This window comes from Chiloscyllium plagiosum, unplaced genomic scaffold (genome assembly GCF_037043375.1).
Source record: "Chiloscyllium plagiosum isolate Xiang-an unplaced genomic scaffold, Cpla_swu_hap1 HiC_scaffold_5, whole genome shotgun sequence".
Taxonomy (NCBI): Eukaryota; Metazoa; Chordata; class Chondrichthyes; order Orectolobiformes; family Hemiscylliidae; genus Chiloscyllium; species Chiloscyllium plagiosum.
In genome coordinates this window covers 135,548,857-135,576,341 of record NW_028270143.1, presented here as the reverse complement: position 1 = coordinate 135,576,341, position 27,485 = coordinate 135,548,857, and the positions used below count along the sequence as shown (strand labels likewise).

At 56.1% G+C, this 27,485-nt stretch overlaps 1 protein-coding gene across 1 annotated transcript; it reads left to right on the top strand.

The window, feature by feature from the left end:
* The first annotated feature begins 792 nt into the window (after window positions 1-792).
* On the top strand, window positions 793-26,083 carry LOC148150043 (fucolectin-like). Its single transcript, XM_087987750.1, has 4 exons — window positions 793-860; window positions 3,678-3,957; window positions 24,073-24,250; window positions 25,527-26,083. The coding sequence occupies exons 1-3, from the start codon at window positions 794-796 to the stop codon at window positions 24,233-24,235; spliced, it is 510 nt and encodes a 169-aa protein (XP_087843876.1). The 5' UTR covers window position 793; the 3' UTR covers window positions 24,236-24,250; window positions 25,527-26,083.
* Window positions 26,084-27,485: the final 1,402 nt, after the last annotated feature.

The following is a 27,485-nucleotide window of genomic DNA, read 5'->3' as shown; positions in this document are numbered from 1 at the left end:
CCTAGCCTAGGCTGGTGTGCCCTGGCCTGGCCTAGCCTGCCCTAGCCTGCCCTAGCCTAGCCTGGCCTGCCCTAGCCTGCCCTAGCCTGCCCTAGCCTACCCTAGCCTACCCTAGCCTAGCCTGGCCTGCCCTAGCCTCCCCTAGCCTGCCCTAGCCTACCCTGGCCTGCCCTAGCCTGCCCTAGCCTAGCCTGGCCTGCCCTAGCCTCCCCTAGCCTGCCCTAGCCTACCCTGGCCTGCCCTAGCCTAGCCTGGCCTGGCCTAGCCTACCCTAGCCTGGCCTGGCCTGCTCGAGCCTGCCCTAGCCTGGCCTAGCCTGCCCTAGCCTAGCCTAGCCTGGCCTGGCCTAGCCTGCCCTAGCCTAGGCTGGTGTGCCCTGGCCTGGCCTAGCCTGCCCTAGCCTGCCCTAGCCTCGCCTAGCCTGCCCTAGCCCGGCCTGGCCTAGCCTGCCCTAGCCTGCCCTAGCCTAGCCTGGCCTGCCCTGGCCTGGCCTAGCCTGCCCTAGCCTAGCCTAGCCTAGCCTGCCCTAGCCTGCTCTAGCCTGGCCTGCCCTAGCCTAGCCTGGTCTATATGTGTCTGCAGCCATACAGCAGTGTGATTGTCTCTGAAATGCCTCTGTTAGAGACTCAGTTCGGGCAGGTCTCCAATAAACCTTCGGTCGTTTGCAAAACTGGCTTCAATGAACAAATCAAACAGCTTTGATGGAAATCCTTCCCAGTGTTCCAGCTTCCGAATGTGGAATCTCCATGCGGCGGTGTGATTAACCTTACTGTCTCTCTGTGATTCCTACAGGATGATGTCTCACTACCTACTGGCTTGGGCTGCACTCTGTGTGCTCTTTTCTGTCGGAGGCTCCCAGGGTAAGATCCTCATGGGGATCCGGAAAATCCTCATTCCAAGCTGGGAATGTACAGTCTCAGGTTGTGACTGTTTCACTCCTATTTCAATCACACCATCAGAATTGTTACAGTGCAGGAGGAGGTCATTCAGCCCATCATCCCTGCACTGATTCTATCAACCAGTGACCTCCTGCCTTTTTCCTCATTACCTTGTACACACTATTTCCTTCCAAATATCCATCCAATGTCCCTCCTGAATGCATCGATTGAACCTGCCTGCCCACATTTCCAGGCCATAGATTCCATTCCCTGATGACTCGCTGAGTGAGAACGTCCCTCACACCCTCCCCCGCTTCGTTCACACTTCACTTTTAATCAATGCCCCTCATGTTCTTCCTGGTACAAGCAGGAACTGTTTCTCCCTGTCTGCTCTGTCCAACTCTGCTCCTGGCTTTGAAAACCTCGATCAGACCTCTCTCCCAGCCGCCCTCTCTCTGGGGAGAAGGTCCCAACACCTTCAATTCCCCCCCCCCCCATCCCTGAAGTTTCTCATTCCGGAAACCATTCCTGTAAATCACTTCCTGCACTCTCTCCAATGCATTCCCATCTTTCCTATAATGTGGGGCCCACACCCTGTACACAATACTCCAGCTGAGGACCAACAAGGGTCCTGGACAAGTTCAACATCACCCCCCTGCTATTGTACTCTCTGCCCCAGTAATAAAGCCGAGGATACTGTCTGCTTTATTAACTGCTCTCTCCCCCGGTGCTGCCACCTTCAATGATCTGTGACATATACCACCCAGCTCCCTGTGCTCCTGTATCCCCGTGAGAATTATATCCCCTACTTTATATTGTCTTTCAATGTTTTTCCAACCATATGGTTGGCACGGTGGCTCAGTGGTTAGCACTGCTGCCTCTCAGCGCCAGGGACCCAGGTTCAATTCCACCATTGGGTGACTGACTGTGTGGAGTTTGCACATTCTCCCCGTGTCTGTGTGGGTTTCCTCTCATAATCCAAAGATGTGCAGGTCAGGGTGGATTGGCCATGGGAGATGTTGGGTTACAGGGATGTGGTAGAACAGTGGAACTGAATGGGACACAGGGTCAGTGTGGACTCAATGGGTCAAATGCCCATTGTAGGGTTTCTGATTTAAAATGCATCACCTCACACTTCCCCATATTGAACCTCACCTTCTCCTCCACTTCCCCTTGGAGTTCCACACAGTCCTCCTAACAGCTTATCATACGTCCAAGTTTCATGTCACCATGTTTTTTACAATGGTGTGGAGTAGATTGTGTTTATGAGACCATCAGGTAAAGGAACAGTATTAGGCCATTCAGCCCATTGAGTCTGCTCTGCTATTCCGTCATGGCTGATAGGTTTCTCAATCCCATTCTCCTTCCTTCTCCCTGTCACCCTCGATCCCCTTGCGAATCATGAACCTGTCTATCTCTGTATTAAATAGACTCACTAACTTGGCCTCCACAGATTCCCCACCCTCAAACTGAAGAAATTCCTTCCCATCTCTGTTCTAAAGTGTCTTTCCTTCACACTGTGGCTGTGCCCTTAACTCCTAGTCTCTCCGACCAGGAAAATATCTTCTCCACATTCATGCTGTCCAGACCTCAGTATTCTGTAAGTTTCAATCAGATTCCTACATAACTTTCTAAACTCCATCCTGTACAGACCAAGAGTCCTCAACTGCTCCTCATAGGACAAGCTCTTCATCCCAGGATCATTTTTGTAAACACCCTCTGGACCCCTTCAACACTAGCACATCCTTCCTGAGATACAGGACCCAAAACTGTTCCCCATATGCCGTACACCAGAGCCTGACCAGAGCAGGATACAGCCTCAGCTGTAGGTCTCTGCTCTCGTATCCTAGCCCTCTTTGAAACAAATGCTAACATTGCACTTGGCCTTGCTGACTGTTAACTGAACCTGCACATTAACTCAAAGACAATCCTGAATTAGGACTCCCTTAAAGTTCCTTTACACTTCAGATTTCTGAAATCTTACCCCATTAGATAATAATCTATGTCTCCAATCTTCCTACTGAAATCTATCACCGTACACTTTCCCACATTGTAGTCCACCTGCCACTTCTTTGCCCACTCTCTGAACCTGTCCAAGTCCTTCTATAGCCTCCCTGCCTGAAGGAGGGTGAGGGGGGAGGGTGAGAGGGAGGGGAGGATGAGGGGGAGGGTGAGAAGGAGGGGGAGGGGAAGGGGAGGAAGGGTGAGGGAGGGGAGGGTGCGGGAAGGTTGGGGGGGACAGTGAAGGAGGGGAGGGGAGGGTGACGGAGGGGAGGGAGAGAGGGAGAGTGAGGGGGAGGAGGAGGGAGGGGAGGGTGGGTAGGGGGAGGGGAGGGTGAGGAAGGGGAGGAGGAGGGTGGGGGAGGAGGTGGATAAGGGAGGGGAGGGAGGGGGAGGGTGGGTGAGGGTGAGGGGGAGTGGGAGAGAGAAGGTGGATGAGGGAGGAGAGTAGGGGAGGGAGGGGAGGGTGAGGGAGGGAAGGGTGAGGGGGAGGGAGGGGAGGGGGAGGGAGCAGGGACGGTTAGGCAGGGGACGGTGAGGGTAAGGGAGGGGAGGGTGATGTGCAGGGTGGGGGAGTGTGAGGTGAGGGAGGGTGAGGAAGGAGGTGGATGAGGAAGGGGAGGGGGAGGGGATGGCAGTGTGAGGGGGATGGGGAGGGTTAGGGGTGGGTGAGGGTTAGGGAAGGGTGAGGGTTAGGGGAGGGGGAGGGTGAGGGTGAGGGTGAGGGAGGGTGAGGGGATGGAGTGATGTGCTCTGTGTGATTGGGTGGTCATGGAAACGCACTGTCTCTGGTTTTAGAGAATGTTGCAGCTGGGGTCCGTGCGACACAATCCACCACTTTCCGTCTTTTTGCTGATGCCAACAATGCGATCGATGGGAATCCCGATCCTCAGTTCCGTCACTCCTCCTGCAGTAGCACCAATAAGCAGAAAGATCCCTGGTGGAGAGTGGACCTGAAGGAGCACTACCGCGTCTTCGTTGTGAGAGTCACCAACAGAAAGCGCAAGGCAGGGAGGCTGGATGGAGCAGAGATCCGAATCGGGGATTCCCTTGATAACAACGGGAACAACAACACCCTGTAAATATAGACAGGAAGCAGTGACTCACGGCACCTGCCCTCTGCAGACCATACCCTAACCCGAGTCAGGGAGACAGGTTGATGAGGGAAGCCAGCTGATGTGGTTGGTTTGGTCTTTGGGAAAGCTGTAGTGTGGTAAACAAAAGCATGTGGGATTGAACGATGTATATTCTGACTTGGAGATGGAAACAACAGCAAAGAGGAAAAATAAACCGGTCCATCTGTGTGTGTCAGGCACCATGGTCACTGCAGGGATCAGAGGGATTCCCACACACCGGAATGATTCGATGAGCAAACTCAATGTTATATCTCCAAGTCTGGGTGGGAGGGTGAGCTGTAAGGAGGATGTGGAGATGTTTCGCTGTGATTTGGACAGGCTGGGTCAGTGGGGAAACGAGTGACAGATGCTGTATAATGTAGATCAATGGGAAAGAATCCCCGTTGGGAGCAAAAGCAGGAAAAGACATCATTTTCAGAACGGTGATCGATTGGGAAAGGGGGAGATGGAATGAGACCTGGGTGTCCTTGTGCACAAGTCACTGACGGTGAGTGCGTGTGTGTACAGCAGGTGGTGACGGTGAGTGTGTGTGTACAGCAGGCGGTGACGGTGAGTGTGTGTGTACAGCAGGTGGTGACGGTGAGTGTGTGTGTGTACAGCAGGTGGTGACGGTGAGTGTGTGTGTGTGTACAGCAGGTGGTGACGGTGAGTGTGTGTGTACAGCAGGTGGTGACGGTGAGAGTGTGTGTGTACAGCAGATGGTGACGGTGAGTGTGTGTGTACAGCAGGTGGTGACGGTGAGTGTGTGTGTGTACAGCAGGCGGTGGCAGTGAGTGTGTAGGTACAGCAGGTGGTGACGGTGAGTGTGTGTGTACAGCAGGTGGTGACGGTGAGTGTGTGTGTGTACGGCAGGTGGTGACGGTGAGTGTGTGTGTACAGCAGGTGGTGACGGTGAGAGTGTGTGTGTACAGCAGGTGGTGACGGTGAGTGTGTGTGTACAGCAGGTGGTGACGGTGAGTGTGTGTGTGTACAGCAGGCGGTGACAGTGAGTGTGTAGGTACAGCAGGTGGTGACGGTGAGTGTGTGTGTACAGCAGGTGGTGACGGTGAGTGTGTGTGTGCACGGCAGGTGGTGACGGTGAGTGTGTGTGTACAGCAGGTGGTGACGGTGAGTGTGTGTGTACAGCAGGTGGTGACAGTGAGTGTGTAGGTACAGCAGGTGGTGACGGTGAGTGTGTGGGTACAGCAGGTGGTGACGGTGAGTGTGTGTGTACAGCAGGTGGTGATGGTGAGTGTGTGTGTACGGCAGGTGGTGACGGTGAGTGTGTGTGTACGGCAGGTGGTGACGGTGAATGTGTGTGTACAGCAGGAGGTGACGGTGAGTGTGTGTGTACAACAGGTGGTGACAGTGAGTGTATAGGTACAGCAGGTGGTGACGGTGAGTGTGTGTGTATAGCAGGTGGTAACGGTGAGTGTGTGTGTGTACAGCAGGTGGTGATGGTGTGACGGTATGTGTACAGCAGGCAGTGACGGTGAGAGTGTGGGTACAGCAGGTGGTGACGGTGAGTGTGTGTGTGTACAGCAGGTGGTGACGGTGAGTGTGTGTGTACAGCGGGTGGTGACGGTGAGTGATGTACGGCAGGTGGTGACGGTGAGTGTGTGTGTACAGCAGGTGGTGACGGTGAGTGTGTGTGTACAGCAGGTGGTGACGGTGAGTGTGTGTGTGTACAGCAGGTGGTGACGGTGAGTGTGTTTGTACGGCAGGTGGTGACGGTGAGTGTGTGTGTACAGCAGGTGGTGACAGTGAGTGTGTGTGTGCACAGCAGGTGGTGACGGTGAGTGTGTGTGTGTACAGCAGGCGGTGACGGTGAGTGTGTGTGTGCACAGCAGGTGGTGACGGTGAGTGTGTGTGGGTACGGCAGGTGGTGACGGTGAGTGTGTGTGTACAGCAGGTGGTGACGGTGAGTGCGTGTGTGTACAGCAGGTGGTGACGGTGAGTGTGTGTGTGTACCGCAGGTGGTGATGGTGAGTGTGTGGGTACAGCAGGTGGTGACGGTGAGTGTGTGTGTGTACAGCAGGTGGTGACGGTGAGTGTGTGTGTACAGCAGGTGGTGACGGTGAGTGTGTGTGTATGGCAGGTGGTGACGGTGAGTGTGTGGGTACAGCAGGTGGTGACGGTGAGTGTGTGTGTGTACAGCAGGTGGTGACGGTGAGTGTGTGTGTGTACAGCAGGTGGTGACGGTGAGTGTGTGTGTACAGCAGGTGGTGACGGTGAGTGTGTGTGTGTACAGCAGGTGGTGACGGTGAGTGTGTGTGTGTACAACATGTGGTGATGGTGAGTGTGTGCGTACAGCAGGTGGTGACGGTGAGTGTGTGTGTGTACAGCAGGTGGTGACGGTGAGTGTGTGTGTACGGCAGGTGGTGACGGTGAGTGTGTGTGTACAGCAGGTGGTGACGGTGAGTGTGTGTGTGTACAGCAGGCGGTGACAGTGAGTGTGTAGGTACAGCAGGTGGTGACGGTGAGTGTGTGTGTGTACAGCAGGTGGTGACGGTGAGTGTGTGTGTGTACAGCAGGTGGTGACGGTGAGTGTGTGTGTATGGCAGGTGGTGTCGGTGAGTGTGTGGGTACAGCAGGTGGTGACGGTGAGTGTGTGGGTACAGCAGGTGGTGACGGTGAGTGTGTGTGTGTACAGCAGGTGGTGACGGTGAGTGTGTGTGTACAGCAGGCGGTGACGGTGAGTGTGTGTGTACAGCAGGTGGTGACGGTGAGTGCGTGTGTACAGCAGGTGGTGACGGTGAGTGTGTGTGTGTACAGCATGTGGTGATGGTGAGTGTGTGCGTACAGCAGGTGGTGACGGTGAGTGTGTGTGTGTACAGCAGGTGGTGACGGTGAGTGTGTGTGTACAGGAGGTGGTGACGGTGAGTGTGTGTGTACAGCAGGTGGTGACGGTGAGTGTGTGTGTGTACAGCAGGCGGTGACAGTGAGTGTGTAGGTACAGCAGGTGGTGACGGTGAGTGTGTGTGTACAGCAGGTGGTGACGGTGAGTGTGTGTGTGTATAGCAGGTGGTGACGGTGAGTGTGTAGGTACAGCAGGTGGTGACGGTGAGTGTGTGGGTACAGCAGGTGGTGACGGTGAGGGTGTGTGTACAGCAGGTGGTGATGGTGAGTGTGTGTGTACAGCAGGTGGTGACGGTGAGTGTGTGTGTACAGCAGGCGGTGACGGTGAGTGTGTGTGTACAGCAGGTGGGGACGGTGAGTGTGTGTGTATAGCAGGTGGTGACGGTGAGTGTGTGTGTACAGCAGGTGGTGATGGTGTGACGGTGTGTGTACAGCAGGTGGTGACGGTGTGTGTGTGTGTGTACAGCAGGTGTTGACGGTGAGTGTGTGTGTACAGCGGGTGGTGACGGTGAGTGATGTACGGCAGGTGGTGACGGTGAGTGTGTGTGTACAGCAGGTGGTGACGGTGAGTGTGTGTGTGTGTACACCAGGTGGTGACGGTGAGTGTGTGTGTACACCAGGTGGTGACGGTGAGTGTGTGTGTGTACAGCACGTGGTGACAGTGAGTGTGTGTGTGCACAGCAGGTGGTGACGGTGAGTGTGTGTGTGCACAGCAGGCGGTGACGGTGAGTGTGTGTGTGTACAGCAGGTGGTGACGGTGAGTGTGTGTGTGCACAGCAGGTGGTGACGGTGAGTGTGTGTGTACAGCAGGTGGTGACGGTGAGTGTGTGTGTACAGCAGGTGGTGACGGTGAGTGTGTGGGTACAGCAGGTGGTGACGGTGAGTGTGTGTACAGCAGGTGGTGACGGTGAGTGTGTGTGTACAGCAGGTGGTGATGGTGAGAGTGTGTGTGTACAGCAGGTGGTGACGGTGAGTGTGTGTGTGCGGCAGATGGTGACGGTGAGTGTGTGTGTGTACAGCAGGTGGTGACGGTGAGTGTGTTTGTACAGCAGGTGGTGACGGTGAGTGTGTGTGCACAGCAGGCGGTGACGGTGAGTGTGTGTGTACAGCAGGTGGTGACAGTGAGTGTGTGTGTACAGCAGGTGGTGACGGTGAGTGTGTGTGTGTACAGCAGGCGGTGACAATGAGTGTGTAGGTACAGCAGGTGGTGACGGTGAGTGTGTGTGTACAGCAGGCGGTGACGGTGAGTGTATGTGTACAGCAGGTGATGACGGTGAGTGTGTGTGTGTACGGCAGGTGGTGACGGTGAGTGTGTGTGTACAGCAGGTGGTGACGGTGAGTGTGTGTGTACAGCAGGCGGTGACGGTGAGTGTGTGTGTACAGCAGGTGGTGACGGTGAGTGCGTGTGTGTACAGCAGGTGGTGACGGTGAGTGCGTGTGTGTATAGCAGGTGGTGACGGTGAGTGTGTGTGTACAGCAGGTGGTGACGGTGAGTGCGTGTGTGTACAGCAGGTGGTGACGGTGAGTGTGTGTGTGTACCGCAGGTGGTGATGGTGAGTGTGTGGGTACAGCAGGTGGTGACGGTGAGTGTGTGTGTGTACAGCAGGTGGTGACGGTGAGTGTATGTGTGTACAGCAGGTGGTGACGGTGAGTATGTGTGTACGGCAGGTGGTGACGGTGAGTGTGTGGGTACAGCAGGTGGTGTCGGTGAGTGTGTGGGTACAGCAGGTGGTGACGGTGAGTGCGTGGGTAAAGGAGGTGGTGACGGTGAGTGTGTGTGTGTACAGCAGGTGGTTACGGTGAGTGTGTGTGTACAGCAGGTGGTGACGGTGAGTGTGTGTGTACAGCAGGTGGTGACGGTGAGTGTGTGTGTACGGCAGGTGGTGACGGTGAGTGTGTGTGTACAGCAGGTGGTGACGGTGAGTGTGTGTGTACAGCATGTGGTGATGGTGAGTGTGTGTGTACGGCAGGTGGTGACGGTGAGTGTGTGTGTACAGCAGGTGGTGACGTTGAGTGTGTGTGTACAGCAGGTGGTGACGGTGTGTGTGTGTGTGTACAGCAGGCGGTGACAGTGAGTGTGTAGGTACAGCAGGTGGTGACGGTGAGTGTGTGTGTACAGCAGGTGGTGACGGTGAGTGTGTGTGTGTACAGCAGGCGGTGACAGTGAGTGTGTAGGTACAGCAGGTGGGGACGGTGAGTGTGTGTGTACAGCAGGTGGTGACGGTGAGTGTGTGTGTGTACGGCAGGTGGTGACGGTGAGTGTGTGTGTACAGCAGGTGGTGACGGTGAGTGTGTGTGTACAGCAGGTGGTGACAGTGAGTGTGTAGGTACAGCAGGTGGTGTCGGTGAGTGTGGGTACAGCAGGCGGTGACGGTGAGTGTGTGTGTACAGCAGGCGGTGACGGTGAGTGTGTGTGTACAGCAGGTGGTGACGGTGAGTGTGTGTGTATAGCAGGTGGTGACGGTGAGTGTGTGTGTGTACAGCAGGTGGTGACGGTGAGTGTGTGTGCACAGCAGGCGGTGACGGTGAGTGTGTGTGTACAGCAGGTGGTGACGGTGAGTGTGTGTGTATCGCAGGTGGTGACGGTGAGTGTGTGTGTGTACAGCAGGTGGTGATGGTGTGACGGTGTGTGTACAGCAGGCAGTGACGGTGAGAGTGTGGGTACAGCAGGTGGTGACGGTGAGTGTGTGTGTGTACAGCAGGTGGTGACGGTGAGTGTGTGTGTATAGCGGGTGGTGACGGTGAGTGATGTACGGCAGGTGGTGACGGTGACGGTGAGTGATGTACAGCAGGTGGTGACGGTGAGTGTGTGTGTATAGCGGGTGGTGACGGTGAGTGATGTACGGCAGGTGGTGACGGTGAGTGTGTGGGTACAGCAGGTGGTGACGGTGAGTGTGTGGGTTCAGCAGGTGGTGACGGTGAGTGTGTGTGTACAGCAGGTGGTGACAGTGAGTGTGTGGGTATAGCAGGTGGTGATGGTGAGTGTGTGTGTACGGAAGGTGGTGACGGTGAGTGTGTGGGTACAGCAGGTGGTGACGGTGAGTGTGTGGGTTCAGCAGGTGGTGACGGTGAGTGTGTGTGTACAGCAGGTGGTGACAGTGAGTGTGTGGGTATAGCAGGTGGTGATGGTGAGTGTGTGTGTACGGAAGGTGGTGACGGTGAGTGTGTGGGTACAGCAGGTGGTGACGGTGAGTGTGTGTGTGTACAGCAGGTGGTGACGGTGAGTGTGTGTGTGTACAGCAGGTGGTGACGGTGAGTGTGTGTGTGTACAGCAGGTGGTGACGGTGAGTGTGTGTGTACAGCAGGTGGTGACGGTGAGTGTGTGGGTATAGCAGGTGGTGACGGTGAGTGTGTGTGTACAGCAGGTGGTGACGGTGAGTGTGTGTGTACAGCAGATGGTGACGGTGAGTGTGTGGGTACAGCAGGCGGTTACTGTGAGTGTTTGTGTACAGCAGGCGGTGACGATGAGTGTGTTTGTACAGCAGGTGGTGACGGTGAGTGTGTGTGTACAGCAGATGGTGACGGTGAGTGTGTGGGTACAGCAGGTGGTGACGGTGAGTGTGTGTGTACAGCAGGTGGTTACGGTGTGTGGGTGTACGGCAGGTGGTGACGGTGAGTGTGTGTGTGTACGGCAGGTGGTGACGGTGAGTGTGTGTGTACAGCATGTGGTGACGGTGAGTGTGTGTGTATAGCAGGTGGTGATGGTGAGTGGGAGTGTACGGCAGGTGGTGACGGTGAGTGTTTGTGTACGGCAGGTGGTGACGGTGAGTGTGTGTGTACAGCATGTGGTGACGGTGAGTGTGTGTGTATAGCAGGTGGTGATGGTGAGTGTGTGTGTACGGCAGGTGGTGACGGTGAGTGTGTGTGTACGGCAGGTGGTGACGGTGAGTGTGTGTGTACAGCAGATGGAGACGGTGAGTGTGTGTGTACGGCAGGTGGTGACGGTGAGTGTGTGTGTATAGCAGGTGGTGATGGTGAGTGTGTGTGTACAGCAGGTGGTGACGGTGAGTGTGTGTGTACAGCAGGTGGTGACGGTGAGTGTGTGTGTATAGCAGGTGGTGATGGTGAGTGTGTGTGTACGGCAGGTGGTGACGGTGAGTGTGTGTGTGTACAGCAGTTGGTGACGGTGAGTGTGTGTGTACAGCAGGTGGTGACGGTGAGTGTGTGTGTATAGCAGGTGGTGATGGTGAGTGTGTGTGTACGGCAGGTGGTGACGGTGAGTGTGTGTGTACAGCAGGCGGTGACGGTGAGTGTGTGTGTACAGCAGGTGGTGACGGTGAGTGTGTGGGTATAGCAGGTGGTGACGGTGAGTGTGTGTGTACAGCAGGTGGTGACGGTGAGTGTGTGTGTACAGCAGATGGTGACGGTGAGTGTGTGGGTACAGCAGGCGGTGACTGTGAGTGTTTGTGTACAGCAGGCGGTGACGATGAGTGTGTTTGTACAGCAGGTGGTGACGGTGAGTGTGTGTGTACAGCAGATGGTGACGGTGAGTGTGTGGGTACAGCAGGCGGTGACTGTGAGTGTTTGTGTACAGCAGGCGGTGACGATGAGTGTGTTTGTACAGCAGGTGGTGACGGTGAGTGTGTGTGTACAGCAGATGGTGACGGTGAGTGTGTGGGTACAGCAGGTGGTGACGGTGAGTGTGTGTGTACAGCAGGTGGTTACGGTGTGTGGGTGTACGGCAGGTGGTGACGGTGAGTGTGTGTGTGTACGGCAGGTGGTGACGGTGAGTGTGTGTGTACAGCATGTGGTGACGGTGAGTGTGTGTGTATAGCAGGTGGTGATGGTGAGTGGGTGTGTACGGCAGGTGGTGACGGTGAGTGTGTGTGTACGGCAGGTGGTGACGGTGAGTGTGTGTGTACAGCATGTGGTGACGGTGAGTGTGTGTGTACGGCAGGTGGTGACGGTGAGTGTGTGTGTACAGCAGATGGAGACGGTGAGTGTGTGTGTACGGCAGGTGGTGACGGTGAGTGTGTGTGTATAGCAGGTGGTGATGGTGAGTGTGTGTGTACAGCAGGTGGTGACGGTGAGTGTGTGTGTACAGCAGGTGGTGACGGTGAGTGTGTGTGTATAGCAGGTGGTGATGGTGAGTGTGTGTGTACGGCAGGTGGTGACGGTGAGTGTGTGTGTGTACAGCAGTTGGTGACGGTGAGTGTGTGTGTACAGCAGGTGGTGACGGTGAGTGTGTGTGTATAGCAGGTGGTGATGGTGAGTGTGTGTGTACGGCAGGTGGTGACAGTGAGTGTGTGTGTACGGCAGGTGGTGACGGTGAGTGTGTGTGTACAGCAGGCGGTGACGGTGAGTGTTTGTGTACAGCAGGCGGTGACGATGAGTGTGTGTGTACAGCAGGTGGTGATGGTGAGTGTTTGTGTACAGCAGGCGGTGACGGTGAGTGTTTGTGTACAGCAGGCGGTGACGATGAGTGTGTTTGTACAGCAGGTGGTGACGGTGAGTGTGTGTGTACAGCAGGTGGTGACGGTGAGTGTGTGTGTACAGCAGATGGTGACGGTGAGTGTGTGGGTACAGCAGGTGGTGACGGTGAGTGTGTGTGTACAGCAGGTGGTGACGGTGAGTGTGTGTGTACAGCAGGTGGTGACGGTGAGTGTGTGTGTGTACGGCAGGTGGTGACGGTGAGTGTGTGTGTACGGCAGGTGGTGACTGTGAGTGTGTGGGTGTACAGCAGGTGGTGACGGTGAGTGTGTGGGTACGGAAGGTGGTGACGGTGAGTGTGTGGGTACAGCAGGTGGTGATGGTGAGTGTGTGTGTACGGCAGGTGGTGACGGTGTGTGTGTGGGTATAGCAGGTGGTGATGGTGAGTGTGTGTGTACGGCAGGTGGTGACGGTGAGTGTGTGTGTATAGCAGGTGGTGATGGTGAGTGTGTGTGTACAGCAGGTGGTGACGGTGAGTGTGTGTGTACAGCAGGTGGTGACGGTGAGTGTGTGTGTATAGCAGGTGGTGATGGTGAGTGTGTGTGTACGGCAGGTGGTGACGGTGAGTGTGTGTGTGTACAGCAGTTGGTGACGGTGAGTGTGTGTGTACAGCAGGTGGTGACGGTGAGTGTGTGTGTATAGCAGGTGGTGATGGTGAGTGTGTGTGTACGGCAGGTGGTGACGGTGAGTGTGTGTGTACAGCAGGCGGTGACGGTGAGTGTTTGTGTACAGCAGGCGGTGACGATGAGTGTGTGTGTACAGCAGGTGGTGATGGTGAGTGTTTGTGTACAGCAGGCGGTGACGGTGAGTGTTTGTGTACAGCAGGTGGTGATGGTGAGTGTTTGTGTACAGCAGGCGGTGACGGTGAGTGTGGGTACAGCAGGCGGTGATGGTGAGTGTTTGTGTACAGCAGGCGGTGACGGTGAGTGTGGGTACAGCAGGCGGTGACGATGAGTGTGTTTGTACAGCAGGTGGTGATGGTGAGTGTTTGTGTACAGCAGGCGGTGACGGTGAGTGTGGGTACAGCAGGCGGTGACGATGAGTGTGTTTGTACAGCAGGTGGTGACGGTGAGTGTGTGTGTACAGCAGGTGGTGACGGTGAGTGTGTGGGTACAGCAGGCGGTGACTGTGAGTGTTTGTGTACAGCAGGCGGTGACGATGAGTGTGTTTGTACAGCAGGTGGTGACGGTGAGTGTGTGTGTACAGCAGGTGGTGACGGTGAGTGTGTGTGTACAGCAGATGGTGACGGTGAGTGTGTGGGTACAGCAGGCGGTGACTGTGAGTGTTTGTGTACAGCAGGCGGTGACGATGAGTGTGTTTGTACAGCAGGTGGTGACGGTGAGTGTGTGTGTACAGCAGATGGTGACGGTGAGTGTGTGGGTACAGCAGGTGGTGACGGTGAGTGTGTGTGTACAGCAGGTGGTTACGGTGTGTGTGTGTACGGCAGGTGGTGACGGTGAGTGTGTGTGTGTACGGCAGGTGGTGACGGTGAGTGTGTGTGTACGGCAGGTGGTGACTGTGAGTGTGTGGGTGTACAGCAGGTGGTGACGGTGAGTGTGTGGGTACGGAAGGTGGTGACGGTGAGTGTGTGGGTACAGCAGGTGGTGATGGTGAGTGTGTGTGTACGGCAGGTGGTGACGGTGTGTGTGTGGGTATAGCAGGTGGTGATGGTGAGTGTGTGTGTACGGCAGGTGGTGACGGTGAGTGTGTGGGTATAGCAGGTGGTGACGGTGAGTGTGTGTGTACAGCAGGTGGTGACGGTGAGTGTGTGTGTACGGCAGGTGGTGACGGTGAGTGTGTGTGTGCAGCAGGTGGTGACGGTTAGTGTGTGTGTACAGCAGGTGGTGACGGTGAGTGTGTGTGTACAGCAGGTGGTGACGGTGAGTGTGTGGGTACAGCAGGTGGTGACGGTGAGTGTGTGTGTACAGCAGGTGGTGACGGTGAGTGTGTGGGTACAGCAGGTGGTGAAGGTGAGTATGTGGGAACAGCAGGTGGTGACGGTGAGTGTGTGTGTACGGCAGGTGGTGAGGGTGAGTGTGTGGGTACAGCAGGCGGTGACTGTGAGTGTGTGTGTACAGCAGGTGGTGACGGTGAGTGTGTGTGTACAGCAGGTGGTGACGGTGAGTGTGTGGGTACAGCAGGCGGTGACTGTGAGTGTTTGTGTACAGCAGGCGGTGACGATGAGTGTGTTTGTACAGCAGATGGTGACGGTGAGTGTGTGGGTACAGCAGGTGGTGACGGTGAGTGTGTGTGTACAGCAGGTGGTTACGGTGTGTGTGTGTACGGCAGGTGGTGACGGTGAGTGTGTGTGTGTACGGCAGGTGGTGACGGTGAGTGTGTGGGTGTACAGCAGGTGGTGACGGTGAGTGTGTGGGTACGGAAGGTGGTGACGGTGAGTGTGTGGGTACAGCAGGTGGTGATGGTGAGTGTGTGTGTACGGCAGGTGGTGACGGTGTGTGTGTGGGTATAGCAGGTGGTGATGGTGAGTGTGTGTGTACGGCAGGTGGTGACGATGAGTGTGTGGGTATAGCAGGTGGTGACGGTGAGTGTGTGTGTACAGCAGGTGGTGACGGTGAGTGTGTGTGTACGGCAGGTGGTGACGGTGAGTGTGTGTGTACAGCAGGTGGTGACGGTGAGTGTGTGGGTACAGCAGGTGGTGACGGTGAGTGTGTGTGTACAGCAGGTGGTGACGGTGAGTGTGTGGGTACAGCAGGTGGTGAAGGTGAGTATGTGGGAACAGCAGGTGGTGACGGTGAGTGTGTGTGTACGGCAGGTGGTGAGGGTGAGTGTGTGTGTACAGCAGGTGGTGACGGTGAGTGTGTGTGTACAGCAGGTGGTGACGGTGAGTGTGTGGGTACAGCAGGTGGTGAAGGTGAGTATGTGTGTACAGCAGGTGGTGACGGTGAGTGTGTGGGTACAGCAGGTGGTGACGGTGAGTGTGTGTGTACAGCAGGTGGTGACGGTGAGTGTGTGGGTACAGCAGGTGGTGACGGTGAGTGTGTGTGTACAGCTGGCGGTGACGGTGAGTGTGTGTGTGTACAGCAGGTGGTGACGGTGAGTGTGTGGGTACGGAAGGTGGTGATGGTGAGTGTGTGGGTTCAGCAGATGGTGATGGTGAGTGTGTGTGTACGGCAGGTGGTGACGGTGAGTGTGTGGGAATAGCACGTGGTGATGGTGAGTGTGTGTGTACAGCAGGTGGTGACGGTGAGTGTGTGTGTACGGCAGGTGGTGACGGTGAGTGTGTGTGTACAGCAGGTGGTGACGGTGAGTGTGTGTGTGTACAGCAGGCGGTGACGGTGAGTGTGTGTGTACGGCAGGTGGTGACGGTGAGTGTGTGTGTACAGCAGGTGGTGACAGTGAGTATGTGGGTACGGCAGCTGGTGACGGTGAGTGTGTGTGTATGGCAGGTGGTGACGGTGAGCATGTGGGTATAGCAGGTGGTGACGGTGCGTGTGTGGGTATAGCAGGTGGTGACGGTGAGTGTGTGTGTACAGCAGGTGGTGACGGTGAGTGTGTGTGTGTACAGCAGGTGACGGTGAGTGTGTGTGTACAGCAGGCGGTGACGGTGAGTGTGTGTGTACAGCAGGTGGTGACGGTGAGTGTGTGTGTGTACAGCAGGTGACGGTGAGTGTGTGTGTACGGCAGGTGGTGACGGTGAGTGTGTGGGTACAGCAGGTCGTGATGGTGAGTGTGTGTGTACAGCAGGTGGTGACGGTGTGTGTGGGTACAGCAGGTGGTGATGGTGAGTGTGTGTGTACGGCAGGTGGTGACGGTGAGTTTGTGTGTACGGCAGGTGGTGACGGTGAGTGTGTGTGTACGGCAGGTGGTGACGGTGAGTGTGTGTAGGTACGGCAGGTGGTGACGGTGAGTGTGTGTAGGTACGGCAGGTGGTGACGGTGAGTGTGTGTGTACAGCAGGTGGTGACGGTGAGTGTGTGTAGGTACGGCAGGTGGTGACGGTGAGTGTGTGTAGGTACGGCAGGTGGTGACGGTTAGTGTGTGTGTACAGCAGGTGGTGACGGTGAGTGTGTGTGTGTACAGCAGGTGGTGACGGTGAGTGTGTGTGTACGGCAGGTGGTGACGGTGAGTTTGTGTGTACGGCAGGTGGTGACGGTGAGTGTGTGTGTACGGCAGGTGGCGACGGTGATTGTGTGTGTACAGCAGGTGGTGACGGTGAGTGTGTGTGTACGGCAGGTGGTGACGGTGAGTGTGTGGGTACAGCAGGTGGTGACGGTGAGTGTGTGTGTACGGCAGGTGGTGACGGTGAGTGTCTGTGTACAGCAGGTGGTGACGGTGAGTGTGTGGGTACAACAGGTGGGGATGGTGAGTGTGTGGGTACAGCAGGTGATGACGGTGAGTGTGTGTGTACAGCAGGTGGTGACGGTGAGTGTGTGTGTACAGCATGTGGTGACGGTGAGTGTGTGTGTATAGCAGGTGGTGATGGTGAGTGGGTGTGTACGGCAGGTGGTGACGGTGAGTGTGTGTGTACGGCAGGTGGTGACGGTGAGTGTGTGTGTACAGCATGTGGTGACGGTGAGTGTGTGTGTATAGCAGGTGGTGATGGTGAGTGTGTGTGTACGGCAGGTGGTGACGGTGAGTGTGTGTGTACGGCAGGTGGTGACGGTGAGTGTGTGTGTACAGCAGATGGAGACGGTGAGTGTGTGTGTACGGCAGGTGGTGACGGTGAGTGTGTGTGTATAGCAGGTGGTGATGGTGAGTGTGTGTGTACAGCAGGTGGTGACGGTGAGTGTGTGTGTACAGCAGGTGGTGACGGTGAGTGTGTGTGTATAGCAGGTGGTGATGGTGAGTGTGTGTGTACGGCAGGTGGTGACGGTGAGTGTGTGTGTGTACAGCAGTTGGTGACGGTGAGTGTGTGTGTACAGCAGGTGGTGACGGTGAGTGTGTGTGTATAGCAGGTGGTGATGGTGAGTGTGTGTGTACGGCAGGTGGTGACAGTGAGTGTGTGTGTACGGCAGGTGGTGACGGTGAGTGTGTGTGTACAGCAGGCGGTGACGGTGAGTGTTTGTGTACAGCAGGCGGTGACGATGAGTGTGTGTGTACAGCAGGTGGTGACGGTGAGTGTGTGTGTACAGCAGGCGGTGACGATGAGTGTGTGTGTACAGCAGGTGGTGACGGTGAGTGTTTGTGTACAGCAGGCGGTGACGATGAGTGTGTTTGTACAGCAGGTGGTGACGGTGAGTGTGTGTGTACAGCAGGTGGTGACGGTGAGTGTGTGTGTACAGCAGATGGTGACGGTGAGTGTGTGTGTACAGCAGGTGGTGACGGTGAGTGTGTGTGTACAGCAGGTGGTGACGGTGAGTGTGTGTGTGTACGGCAGGTGGTGACGGTGAGTGTGTGTGTACGGCAGGTGGTGACTGTGAGTGTGTGGGTGTACAGCAGGTGGTGACGGTGAGTGTGTGGGTACGGAAGGTGGTGACGGTGAGTGTGTGGGTACAGCAGGTGGTGATGGTGAGTGTGTGTGTACGGCAGGTGGTGACGGTGTGTGTGTGGGTATAGCAGGTGGTGATGGTGAGTGTGTGTAGGTACGGCAGGTGGTGACGGTGAGTGTGTGGGTATAGCAGGTGGTGACGGTGAGTGTGTGTGTACAGCAGGTGGTGACGGTGAGTGTGTGTGTACGGCAGGTGGTGACGGTGAGTGTGTGTGTACAGCAGGTGGTGACGGTGAGTGTGTGGGTACAGCAGGTGGTGACGGTGAGTGTGTGTGTACAGCAGGTGGTGACGGTGAGTGTGTGGGTACTGCAGGTGGTGAAGGTGAGTATGTGGGAACAGCAGGTGGTGACGGTGAGTGTGTGTGTACGGCAGGTGGTGAGGGTGAGTGTGTGTGTACAGCAGGTGGTGACGGTGAGTGTGTGGGTACAGCAGGTGGTGACGGTGAGTGTGTGTGTACAGCAGGTGGTGACGGTGAGTGTGTGGGTACAGCAGGTGGTGACGGTGAGTGTGTGGGTACAGCAGATGGTGATGGTGAGTGTGTGTGTACAGCAGGTGGTGACGGTGAGTGTGTGTGTACAGCAGGTGGTGACGGTGAGTGTGTGTGTACAGCTGGCGGTGACGGTGAGTGTGTGTGTGTACAGCAGGTGGTGACGGTGAGTGTGTGGGTACGGAAGGTGGTGATGGTGAGTGTGTGGGTACAGCAGATGGTGATGGTGAGTGTGTGTGTACGGCAGGTGGTGACGGTGAGTGTGTGGGAATAGCACGTGGTGATGGTGAGTGTGTGTGTGTACAGCAGGTGCTGACGGTGAGTGTGTGTGTGTACAGCAGGTGGTGACGGTGAGTGTGTGTGTACAGCAGGTGGTGACGGTGAGTGTGTGTGTGTACAGCAGGTGGTGACGGTGAGTGTGTGTGTACAGCAGGTGGTGACGGTGAGTGTGTGTGTACGGCAGGTGGTGACGGTGAGTGTGTGTGTGTACAGCAGGTGGTGACGGTGAGTGTGTGTGTACAGCAGGTGGTGACGGTGAGTGTGTGTGTACAGCAGGTGGTGACAGTGAGTATGTGGGTACGGCAGCTGGTGACGGTGAGTGTGTGTGTATGGCAGGTGGTGACGGTGAGCATGTGGGTATAGCAGGTGGTGACGGTGCGTGTGTGGGTATAGCAGGTGGTGACGGTGAGTGTGTGTGTACAGCAGGTGGTGACGGTGAGTGTGTGTGTGTACAGCAGGTGACGGTGAGTGTGTGTGTACAGCAGGCGGTGACGGTGAGTGTGTGTGTACAGCAGGCGGTGACGGTGAGTGTGTGCGTACAGCAGGTGGTGACGGTGAGTGTGTGTGTGTACAGCAGGTGACGGTGAGTGTGTGTGTACGGCAGGTGGTGACGGTGAGTGTGTGGGTACAGCAGGTGGTGATGGTGAGTGTGTGTGTACGGCAGGTGGTGACGGTGAGTTTGTGTGTACGGCAGGTGGTGACGGTGAGTGTGTGTGTACGGCAGGTGGTGACGGTGAGTGTGTGTAGGTACGGCAGGTGGTGACGGTGAGTGTGTGTAGGTACGGCAGGTGGTGACGGTGAGTGTGTGTGTACAGCAGGTGGTGACGGTGAGTGTGTGTAGGTACGGCAGGTGGTGACGGTGAGTGTGTGTAGGTACGGCAGGTGGTGACGGTGAGTGTGTGTGTACAGCAGGTGGTGACGGTGAGTGTGTGTGTGTACAGCAGGTGGTGACGGTGAGTGTGTGTGTACGGCAGGTGGTGACGGTGAGTTTGTGTGTACGGCAGGTGGTGACGGTGAGTGTGTGTGTACGGCAGGTGGCGACGGTGAGTGTGTGTGTACAGCAGGTGGTGACGGTGAGTGTGTGTGTACGGCAGGTGGCGACGGTGAGTGTGTGTGTACAGCAGGTGGTGACGGTGAGTGTGTGTGTACGGCAGGTGGTGACGGTGAGTGTGTGGGTACAGCAGGTGGTGATGGTGTCTGTGGGTACGGCAGGTGGTGACGGTGAGTGTGTGTGTACAGCAGGTGGTGATGGTGAGTGTGTGTGTGTACAGCAGGCGGTGACGGTGCGTGTGTGTGTGTACAGCAGGCGGTGACGGTGAGTGTGTGTGTATAGCAGGTGGTGACGGTGAGTGTGTGTGTACAGCAGGCAGTGACGGTGAGTGTGTGTACAGCAGGTGGTGAAGGTGAGTGTGTGTTGTACAGCAGGTGGTGACGGTGAGTGTGTGTGTACGGCATGTGGTGACGGTGAGTGTGTGTGTTCAGCAGGCGGTGACGGTGAGTGTGTGTGTGTGTACAGCAGGTGGTGACAGTGAGTGTGTGTGTACAGCAGGCAGTGACGGTGAGTGTGTGTACAGCAGGTGGTGAAGGTGAGTGTGTGTGTGTACAGCAGGTGGTGACGGTGAGTGTGTGTGTACAGCAGATGGTGACGGTGAGTGTGTGTGTACGGCAGGTGGTGACGGTGAGTGTTTGTGTACAGCAGATGGTGACGGTGAGTGTGTGTGTGTACAGCAGGTGGTGACGGTGAGTGTTTGTGTACAGCAGATGGTGACGGTGAGTGTGTGTGTGTACAGCAGATGGTGACGGTGAGTGTGTGTGTACAGCAGGTGGTGACGGTGAGTGTTTGTGTACAGCAGGTGGTGAAGGTGAGTGTGTGTGTGTACAGCAGGTGGTGACGGTGAGTGTGTGTGTACAGCAGGTGGTGACGGTGAGTGTGTGTGTACAGCAGGTGGTGACGGTGAGTGTTTGTGTACAGCAGGTGGTGACGGTGAGTGTGTGTGTGTACAGCAGATGGTGACGGTGAGTGTGTGTGTACGGCAGGTGGTGACGGTGAGTGTGTGTGTACAGCAGATGGTGACGGTGAGTGTGTGGGTACAGCAGGTGGTGACGGTGAGTGTGTGGGTACAGCAGGCGGTGACTGTGAGTGTTTGTGTACAGCAGGCGGTGACGATGAGTGTGTTTGTACAGCAGATGGTGACGGTGAGTGTGTGTGTACAGCAGGTGGTGACGGTGAGTGTGGGTGTACAGCAGGTGGTGACGGTGAGTGTGTGTGTACAGCAGGTGGTTACGGTGTGTGTGTGTACGGCAGGTGGTGACGGTGAGTGTGTGTGTGTACGGCAGGTGGTGACGGTGAGTGTGTGTGTACGGCAGGTGGTGACTGTGAGTGTGTGGGTGTACAGCAGGTGGTGACGGTGAGTGTGTGGGTACGGAAGGTGGTGACGGTGAGTGTGTGGGTACAGCAGGTGGTGATGGTGAGTGTGTGTGTACGGCAGGTGGTGACGGTGTGTGTGTGGGTATAGCAGGTGGTGATGGTGAGTGTGTGTGTACGGCAGGTGGTGACGGTGAGTGTGTGGGTATAGCAGGTGGTGACGGTGAGTGTGTGTGTTCGGCAGGTGGTGACGGTGAGTGTGTGTGTACAGCAGGTGGTGACGGTGAGTGTGTGTGTACAGCAGGTGGTGACGGTGAGTGTGTGGGTACAGCAGGTGGTGACGGTGAGTGTGTGGGTACAGCAGGTGGTGAAGGTGAGTATGTGGGAACAGCAGGTGGTGACGGTGAGTGTGTGTGTACGGCAGGTGGTGAGGGTGAGTGTGTGTGTACAGCAGGTGGTGACGGTGAGTGTGTGGGTACAGCAGGTGGTGACGGTGAGTGTGTGTGTACAGCAGGTGGTGACGGTGAGTGTGTGGGTACAGCAGGTGGTGACGGTGAGTGTGTGGGTACAGCAGGTGGTGACGGTGAGTGTGTGTGTACAGCTGGCGGTGACGGTGAGTGTGTGTGTGTACAGCAGGTGGTGACGGTGAGTGTGTGGGTACGGAAGGTGGTGATGGTGAGTGTGTGGGTACAGCAGATGGTGATGGTGAGTGTGTGTGTACGGCAGGTGGTGACGGTGAGTGTGTGGGAATAGCACGTGGTGATGGTGAGTGTGTGTGTACGGCAGGTGGTGACGGTGAGTGTGTGTGTGTACAGCAGGTGGTGACGGTGAGTGTGTGTGTACAGCAGGTGGTGACGGTGAGTGTGTGTGTACAGCAGGTGGTGACAGTGAGTATGTGGGTACGGCAGCTGGTGACGGTGAGTGTGTGTGTATGGCAGGTGGTGACGGTGAGCATGTGGGTATAGCAGGTGGTGACGGTGCGTGTGTGGGTATAGCAGGTGGTGACGGTGAGTGTGTGTGTACAGCAGGTGGTGACGGTGAGTGTGTGTGTGTACAGCAGGTGACGGTGAGTGTGTGTGTACAGCAGGCGGTGACGGTGAGTGTGTGTGTACAGCGGGTGGTGACGGTGAGTGTGTGTGTGTACAGCAGGTGACGGTGAGTGTGTGTGTACGGCAGGTGGTGACGGTGAGTGTGTGGGTACAGCAGGTCGTGATGGTGAGTGTGTGTGTGTACAGCAGGTGACGGTGAGTGTGGGTGTACGGCAGGTGGTGATGGTGAGTGTGTGTGTACGGCAGGTGGTGACGGTGAGTTTGTGTGTACGGCAGGTGGTGACGGTGAGTGTGTGTGTACGGCAGGTGGTGACGGTGAGTGTGTGTAGGTACGGCAGGTGGTGACGGTGAGTGTGTGTAGGTACGGCAGGTGGTGACGGTGAGTGTGTGTGTACAGCAGGTGGTGACGGTGAGTGTGTGTAGGTACGGCAGGTGGTGACGGTGAGTGTGTGTAGGTACGGCAGGTGGTGACGGTGAGTGTGTGTGTACAGCAGGTGGTGACGGTGAGTGTGTGTGTGTACAGCAGGTGGTGACGGTGAGTGTGTGTGTACGGCAGGTGGTGACGGTGAGTTTGTGTGTACGGCAGGTGGTGACGGTGAGTGTGTGTGTACGGCAGGTGGCGACGGTGAGTGTGTGTGTACAGCAGGTGGTGACGGTGAGTGTGTGTGTACAGCAGGTGGTGACGGTGAGTGTGTGTGTACGGCAGGTGGTGACGGTGAGTGTGTGTGTACAGCAGGTGGTGACGGTGAGTGTGTGTGTGTACAGCAGGTGGTGACGGTGAGTGTGTGTGTGTACAGCAGGTGGTGATGGTGAGTGTGTGTGTGTACAGCAGGCGGTGACGGTGCGTGTGTGTGTGTACAGCAGGCGGTGACGGTGAGTGTGTGTGTATAGCAGGTGGTGACGGTGAGTGTGTGTGTACAGCAGGCAGTGACGGTGAGTGTGTGTACAGCAGGTGGTGAAGGTGAGTGTGTGTGTGTACAGCAGGTGGTGACGGTGAGTGTGTGTGTACGGCAGGTGGTGACGGTGAGTGTGTGTGTTCAGCAGGCGGTGACGGTGAGTGTGTGTGTGTGTACAGCAGGTGGTGACAGTGAGTGTGTGTGTACAGCAGGTGGTGACAGTGAGTGTGTGTGTACAGCAGGCAGTGACGGTGAGTGTGTGTACAGCAGGTGGTGAAGGTGAGTGTGTGTGTGTACAGCAGGTGGTGACGGTGAGTGTGTGTGTACAGCAGATGGTGACGGTGAGTGTGTGTGTACAGCAGGTGGTGACGGTGAGTGTGTGTGTACAGCAGGCGGTGACGGTGAGTGTGTGTGTACAGCAGGCGGTGACGGTGAGTGTGTGTGTGTACAGCAGGTGGTGACGGTGAATGTGTGTGTACAGCAGGTGATGACGGTGAGTGTGTGTGTGTACAGCAGGTGGTGACAGTGAGTGTGTGTGTACAGCAGGTGGTGACGGTGAGTGTGTGTGTCCAGCAGGCGGTGACGGTGAGTGTGGGTACAGCAGGCGGTGACGGTGCGTGGATTGGGGTTCAGGAGCAGGGATATCTTGCTGCAGTTATACAGGGCCTTAGGGAGACCACACCTGGAGGATAGTGTATCGGCCTTGTCTCCGTATCTGAGGAAGGATGTCCGTGATGGAGGGAGGGCAGCGGAGGGTCTCCAGGCCAATTCTTGGGACGGCAGGATCTGACACTGGAGGAGAGACTGGATTGGTTCGGATGATAGTCACTGGAGTTGGGAAAATGAGGAGGGGTTTCACAGAAATGGATAAAATCTCAACCGGATTCGACAGGTTCGATGTCAGATGTCGTGAAGATATTTCCTAATGTAGTGTGATCTCGACTGTGATGTGGTGTCGTTAGGGTAAGGGCTGGCAGATTGTAAAACAGCAATGAGGGGAAATTCATTAGCTGAACGGGTCATGAATCTGTGGTATCCCCTCGCTCAGAGTGGGTGCTGAGTAAAGGTGAGGCTGAGATTGACAGGTTTTTAATGAGTAATGGGTTATGCAGCGTGGGCAGGAAAGTGGAGTTGAGGCTGAGATGTGATCAGTCATGATGGCATTGTATGGTGGAGCAGATTTGAGGGGCTGAATGGCCTCCTCCTGTTCCTAGTCCTCATGGTCTGATGTAGTAACTATCATTCTCATTTCTCTCTCTCTCAGCTGTGCAACGATTGATTCCATTCCCAGCGGGGAGACTAAGTCATTCTCTTGTGCAGCCCTTAATGGTGTTCATGGCAGATTTGTCAATATCTTCCTGAGAAAACGTTGTGGCATTCTGACCTTGTGTGAAGTGGAAGTGTATGGTGCCCTTGACCCTCACTAACTACCAGGAACCGCTGTGAGTATCTATCCCCATTCTTGCTTTATTCTATACTCACACCATTCACAACTTTCCACAGGCCAGCACACTCCCTCTCTCCCTCTCTCCCTCTCTATCAGAGTGAGGGGTGGAGGACAGGTTCAGAGGTTCAGCTGCTGTATTATAGACAGACACCAGGCCAACACATCAGCTTTGGTCATGATAGACTCCGTGGACGACATCTCTCTGGAACCCTCCATTTACTTTCATTGAGTAAGGTCTGGTCAGCCTCATTCACAATTTTGGATTTAACATCTCTGAGGGCACGCTAAACCGGATGATCTTGATCCATGGGGCAGCACGGTGGCTCAGTGGTTAGCACTGCTGCCTCACAGCACCAGGGACCCAGGTTCGATCCCAGCCTCGGGTGACTGTCTGTGTGGAGTTTGCACATTCTCCCTGTGTCTGCGTGGGTTTCCTCCCACAGTCCAAAGATGTGCAGGTCAGGTGAATTGGCCCTGCTAAATTACCTGTAGTGTTAGATGCATTAGTCAGAGGGAAATGTGTCTGGGTGGGTTACTCTTTGGAGGGTCAGTGTGGACTTGTTGGGCCGAAGGGCCTGTTTCCACACTTTAGGGAATCTAATCTAATAACTGAAAAAAATCCTCAAATATATTACTGTCAGTATTCTAACAAAGTAAGGTCTCCCCCTCACACCCTCTGTTTCTTCATTGACTGATGGGGTGGACAATTAAACAACTCACTGGCTCCACAAATCTCCCCCTCCTCAACGATGGAGGGGCTCAGCACATCAGGGCAAAGGAGACGGCTGAACCTTTCACAGCAATCTCCAGCCAGAAGTGCTGAGTGGATGATCCCATCTCGGCCTCCTCCAGTGGTCCCCACTGTCACAGACACCAGTCTCCAGTCAATTTGATTTGCTGCACAGATATCAGGAATCAGTTGGAGACACTGGATAGTGCAAAGGCTGTGGGCCGTGAGAACATTCCGGCAATAGGACTCCAGAACCTGCCACTCCCCAAGCCAAGCTGCTCCAGGACAGTTACATCTACCCGACAATGTGGGACATTGCCCAGGTATGTCCTGGACATTAAAATCAGTCCCCTCTCTCTGACAGGGTGGTGGCTTTGATTGGTTACACTGTGCCTGAACTCAGTGAAATTCCAGCAATGTTCAGCTTCCAGAGATTGTCATGAATTGAGTGAGAATGAGGAAAAGTATTAATCACTGACATGGTGAGTGTGATTTCCAGTCAGAGAGTAACTGAACGTTTTTTGTGACTTTTATTTTCCAGACATGAACATTAATCCAAAACGCTGCTCATTTGGAGATAGCCACGTTGTGCTTTGAGCTACTGCAGCCAATTACTCCTGATCCCCCCCACCCCCCCCCCAGGCCACACCCTCTGCTTGAAAGTTGCTGTCAACAAGGATTTCAGGATGGGAACCAGCCTTTCCCAGTTTTTGTCTCCCACCCACAGTCAGTCAGTCACTGATTTCTCCATCAATCTCCCTGGAACAATCCCAGGCAATGGAGACCATGCTCAGTGACAGCATCATCTGAGAAACTGTGTGAAAGATTGTCCAGGGACACGGAGTGGGGAGGTGACTGAGAGAAATCTCAGACCATCCTGACTGTCACATGGAACTACAGATTGATCTGAGCACCCAGAGTTCAGACTTGGACTGGCATTAATCCCCACAGTCTCTGGTTACTAACAAACCAGGACTGATTGACGATTGACGAGCTGTATTGTGTAATTACACCGTTCTGTCAGGATGTGTGAGCGATCTGTAACCTTTCTGCTTTTCCTGATTTAAAAGCCTCAATAAAATTGCTGCCTGCACAGGACTGAGACGGTGTCTGTTCAATTCCACTGAGTTCATAACCCACAGGACAATCAGAGACTCATTCCACACCATCACACCAAGCCCCCTCACACAGTCAACCCCCCCTCACACAGTCACCCCCCCACACAGTCACCCCCCCCACACAGTCACCCCCCCCCCACACAGTCACCCCCCCCGACACAGTCACCCCCCCCACACAGTCACCCCCCCCACACAGTCACCCCCCCCACACAGTCACCCCCCCACACAGTCACCCCCCCCCCACACAGTCACCCCCCCCGACACAGTCACTGTCCCAGAGAGACCCCCACCTCACACAGTCACCCCCCCACACAATCACCCCCCCATCACACAGTCACCGTCCCAGAGGGACCCCCCCTCACACAGTCACCCCCCCACACAGTCACCCCCCCATCACACAGTCACTGTCCCAGAGAGACCCCCCCCTCACACAGTCACCCCCCCCACACAGTCACCCCCCCATCAGACAGTCACCGTCCCAGAGGGACCCCCCTCACACAGTCACCCCCCCACACAGTCACCCCCCCCGACACAGTCACTGTCCCAGAGAGACCCCCACCTCACACAGTCACCCCCCCACACAGTCACCCCCCCATCACACAGTCACCGTCCCAGAGGGACCCCCCCTCACACAGTCACCCCCCCACACAGTCACCCCCCCCGACACAGTCACTGTCCCAGAGAGACCCCCACCTCACACAGTCACCCCCCCACACAGTCACCCCCCCATCACACAGTCACCGTCCCAGAGGGACCCCCCCTCACACAGTCACCCCCCCACACAGTCACCCCCCCATCACACAGTCACTGTCCCAGAGAGACCCCTCCCTCACACAGTCACCCCCCCCACACAGTCACCCCCCCATCACACAGTCACCGTCCCAGAGGGACCCCCCCTCACACAGTCACCCCCCCACACAGTCACCCCCCCCGACACAGTCACTGTCCCAGAGGGACCCCCCCCCCCTCACACAGTCACCCCTCCCCACACAGTCACCCCCCCATCACACAGTCACCGTCCCAGAGGGACCCCCCCTCACACAGTCACCCCCCCACACAGTCACCCCCCCCCGACACAGTCACTGTCCCAGAGAGACCCCCACCTCACACAGTCACCCCCCCACACAGTCACCCCCCCATCACACAGTCACCGTCCCAGAGGGACCCCCCCTCACACAGTCACCCCCCCACACAGTCACCCCCCCCGACACAGTCACTGTCCCAGAGAGACCCCCACCCCACACAGTCACCCCCCCCACACAGTCACCCCCCCATCACACAGTCACCGTCCCAGAGGGACCCCCCCTCACACAGTCACCCCCCACACAGTCACCCCCCCATCACACAGTCACTGTCCCAGAGAGACCCCCCCCTCACACAGT

What these genes read in the sequence shown, in the direction of transcription:
- LOC148150043 (XM_087987750.1), top strand. Translation starts at nt 794, where the DNA reads ATGATGTCTCACTACCTACTGGCTTGGGCTGCACTCTGTGTGCTCTTT. An exon ending in TTCTGTCGGAGGCTCCCAGG is followed by an intron (nt 861 to 3,677) that starts GTAAGATCCTCA and finishes CTCTGGTTTTAG; the next exon opens with AGAATGTTGCAGCTGGGGTC. An exon ending in AACGGGAACAACAACACCCT is followed by an intron (nt 3,958 to 24,072) that starts GTAAATATAGAC and finishes TCTCTCTCTCAG; the next exon opens with CTGTGCAACGATTGATTCCA.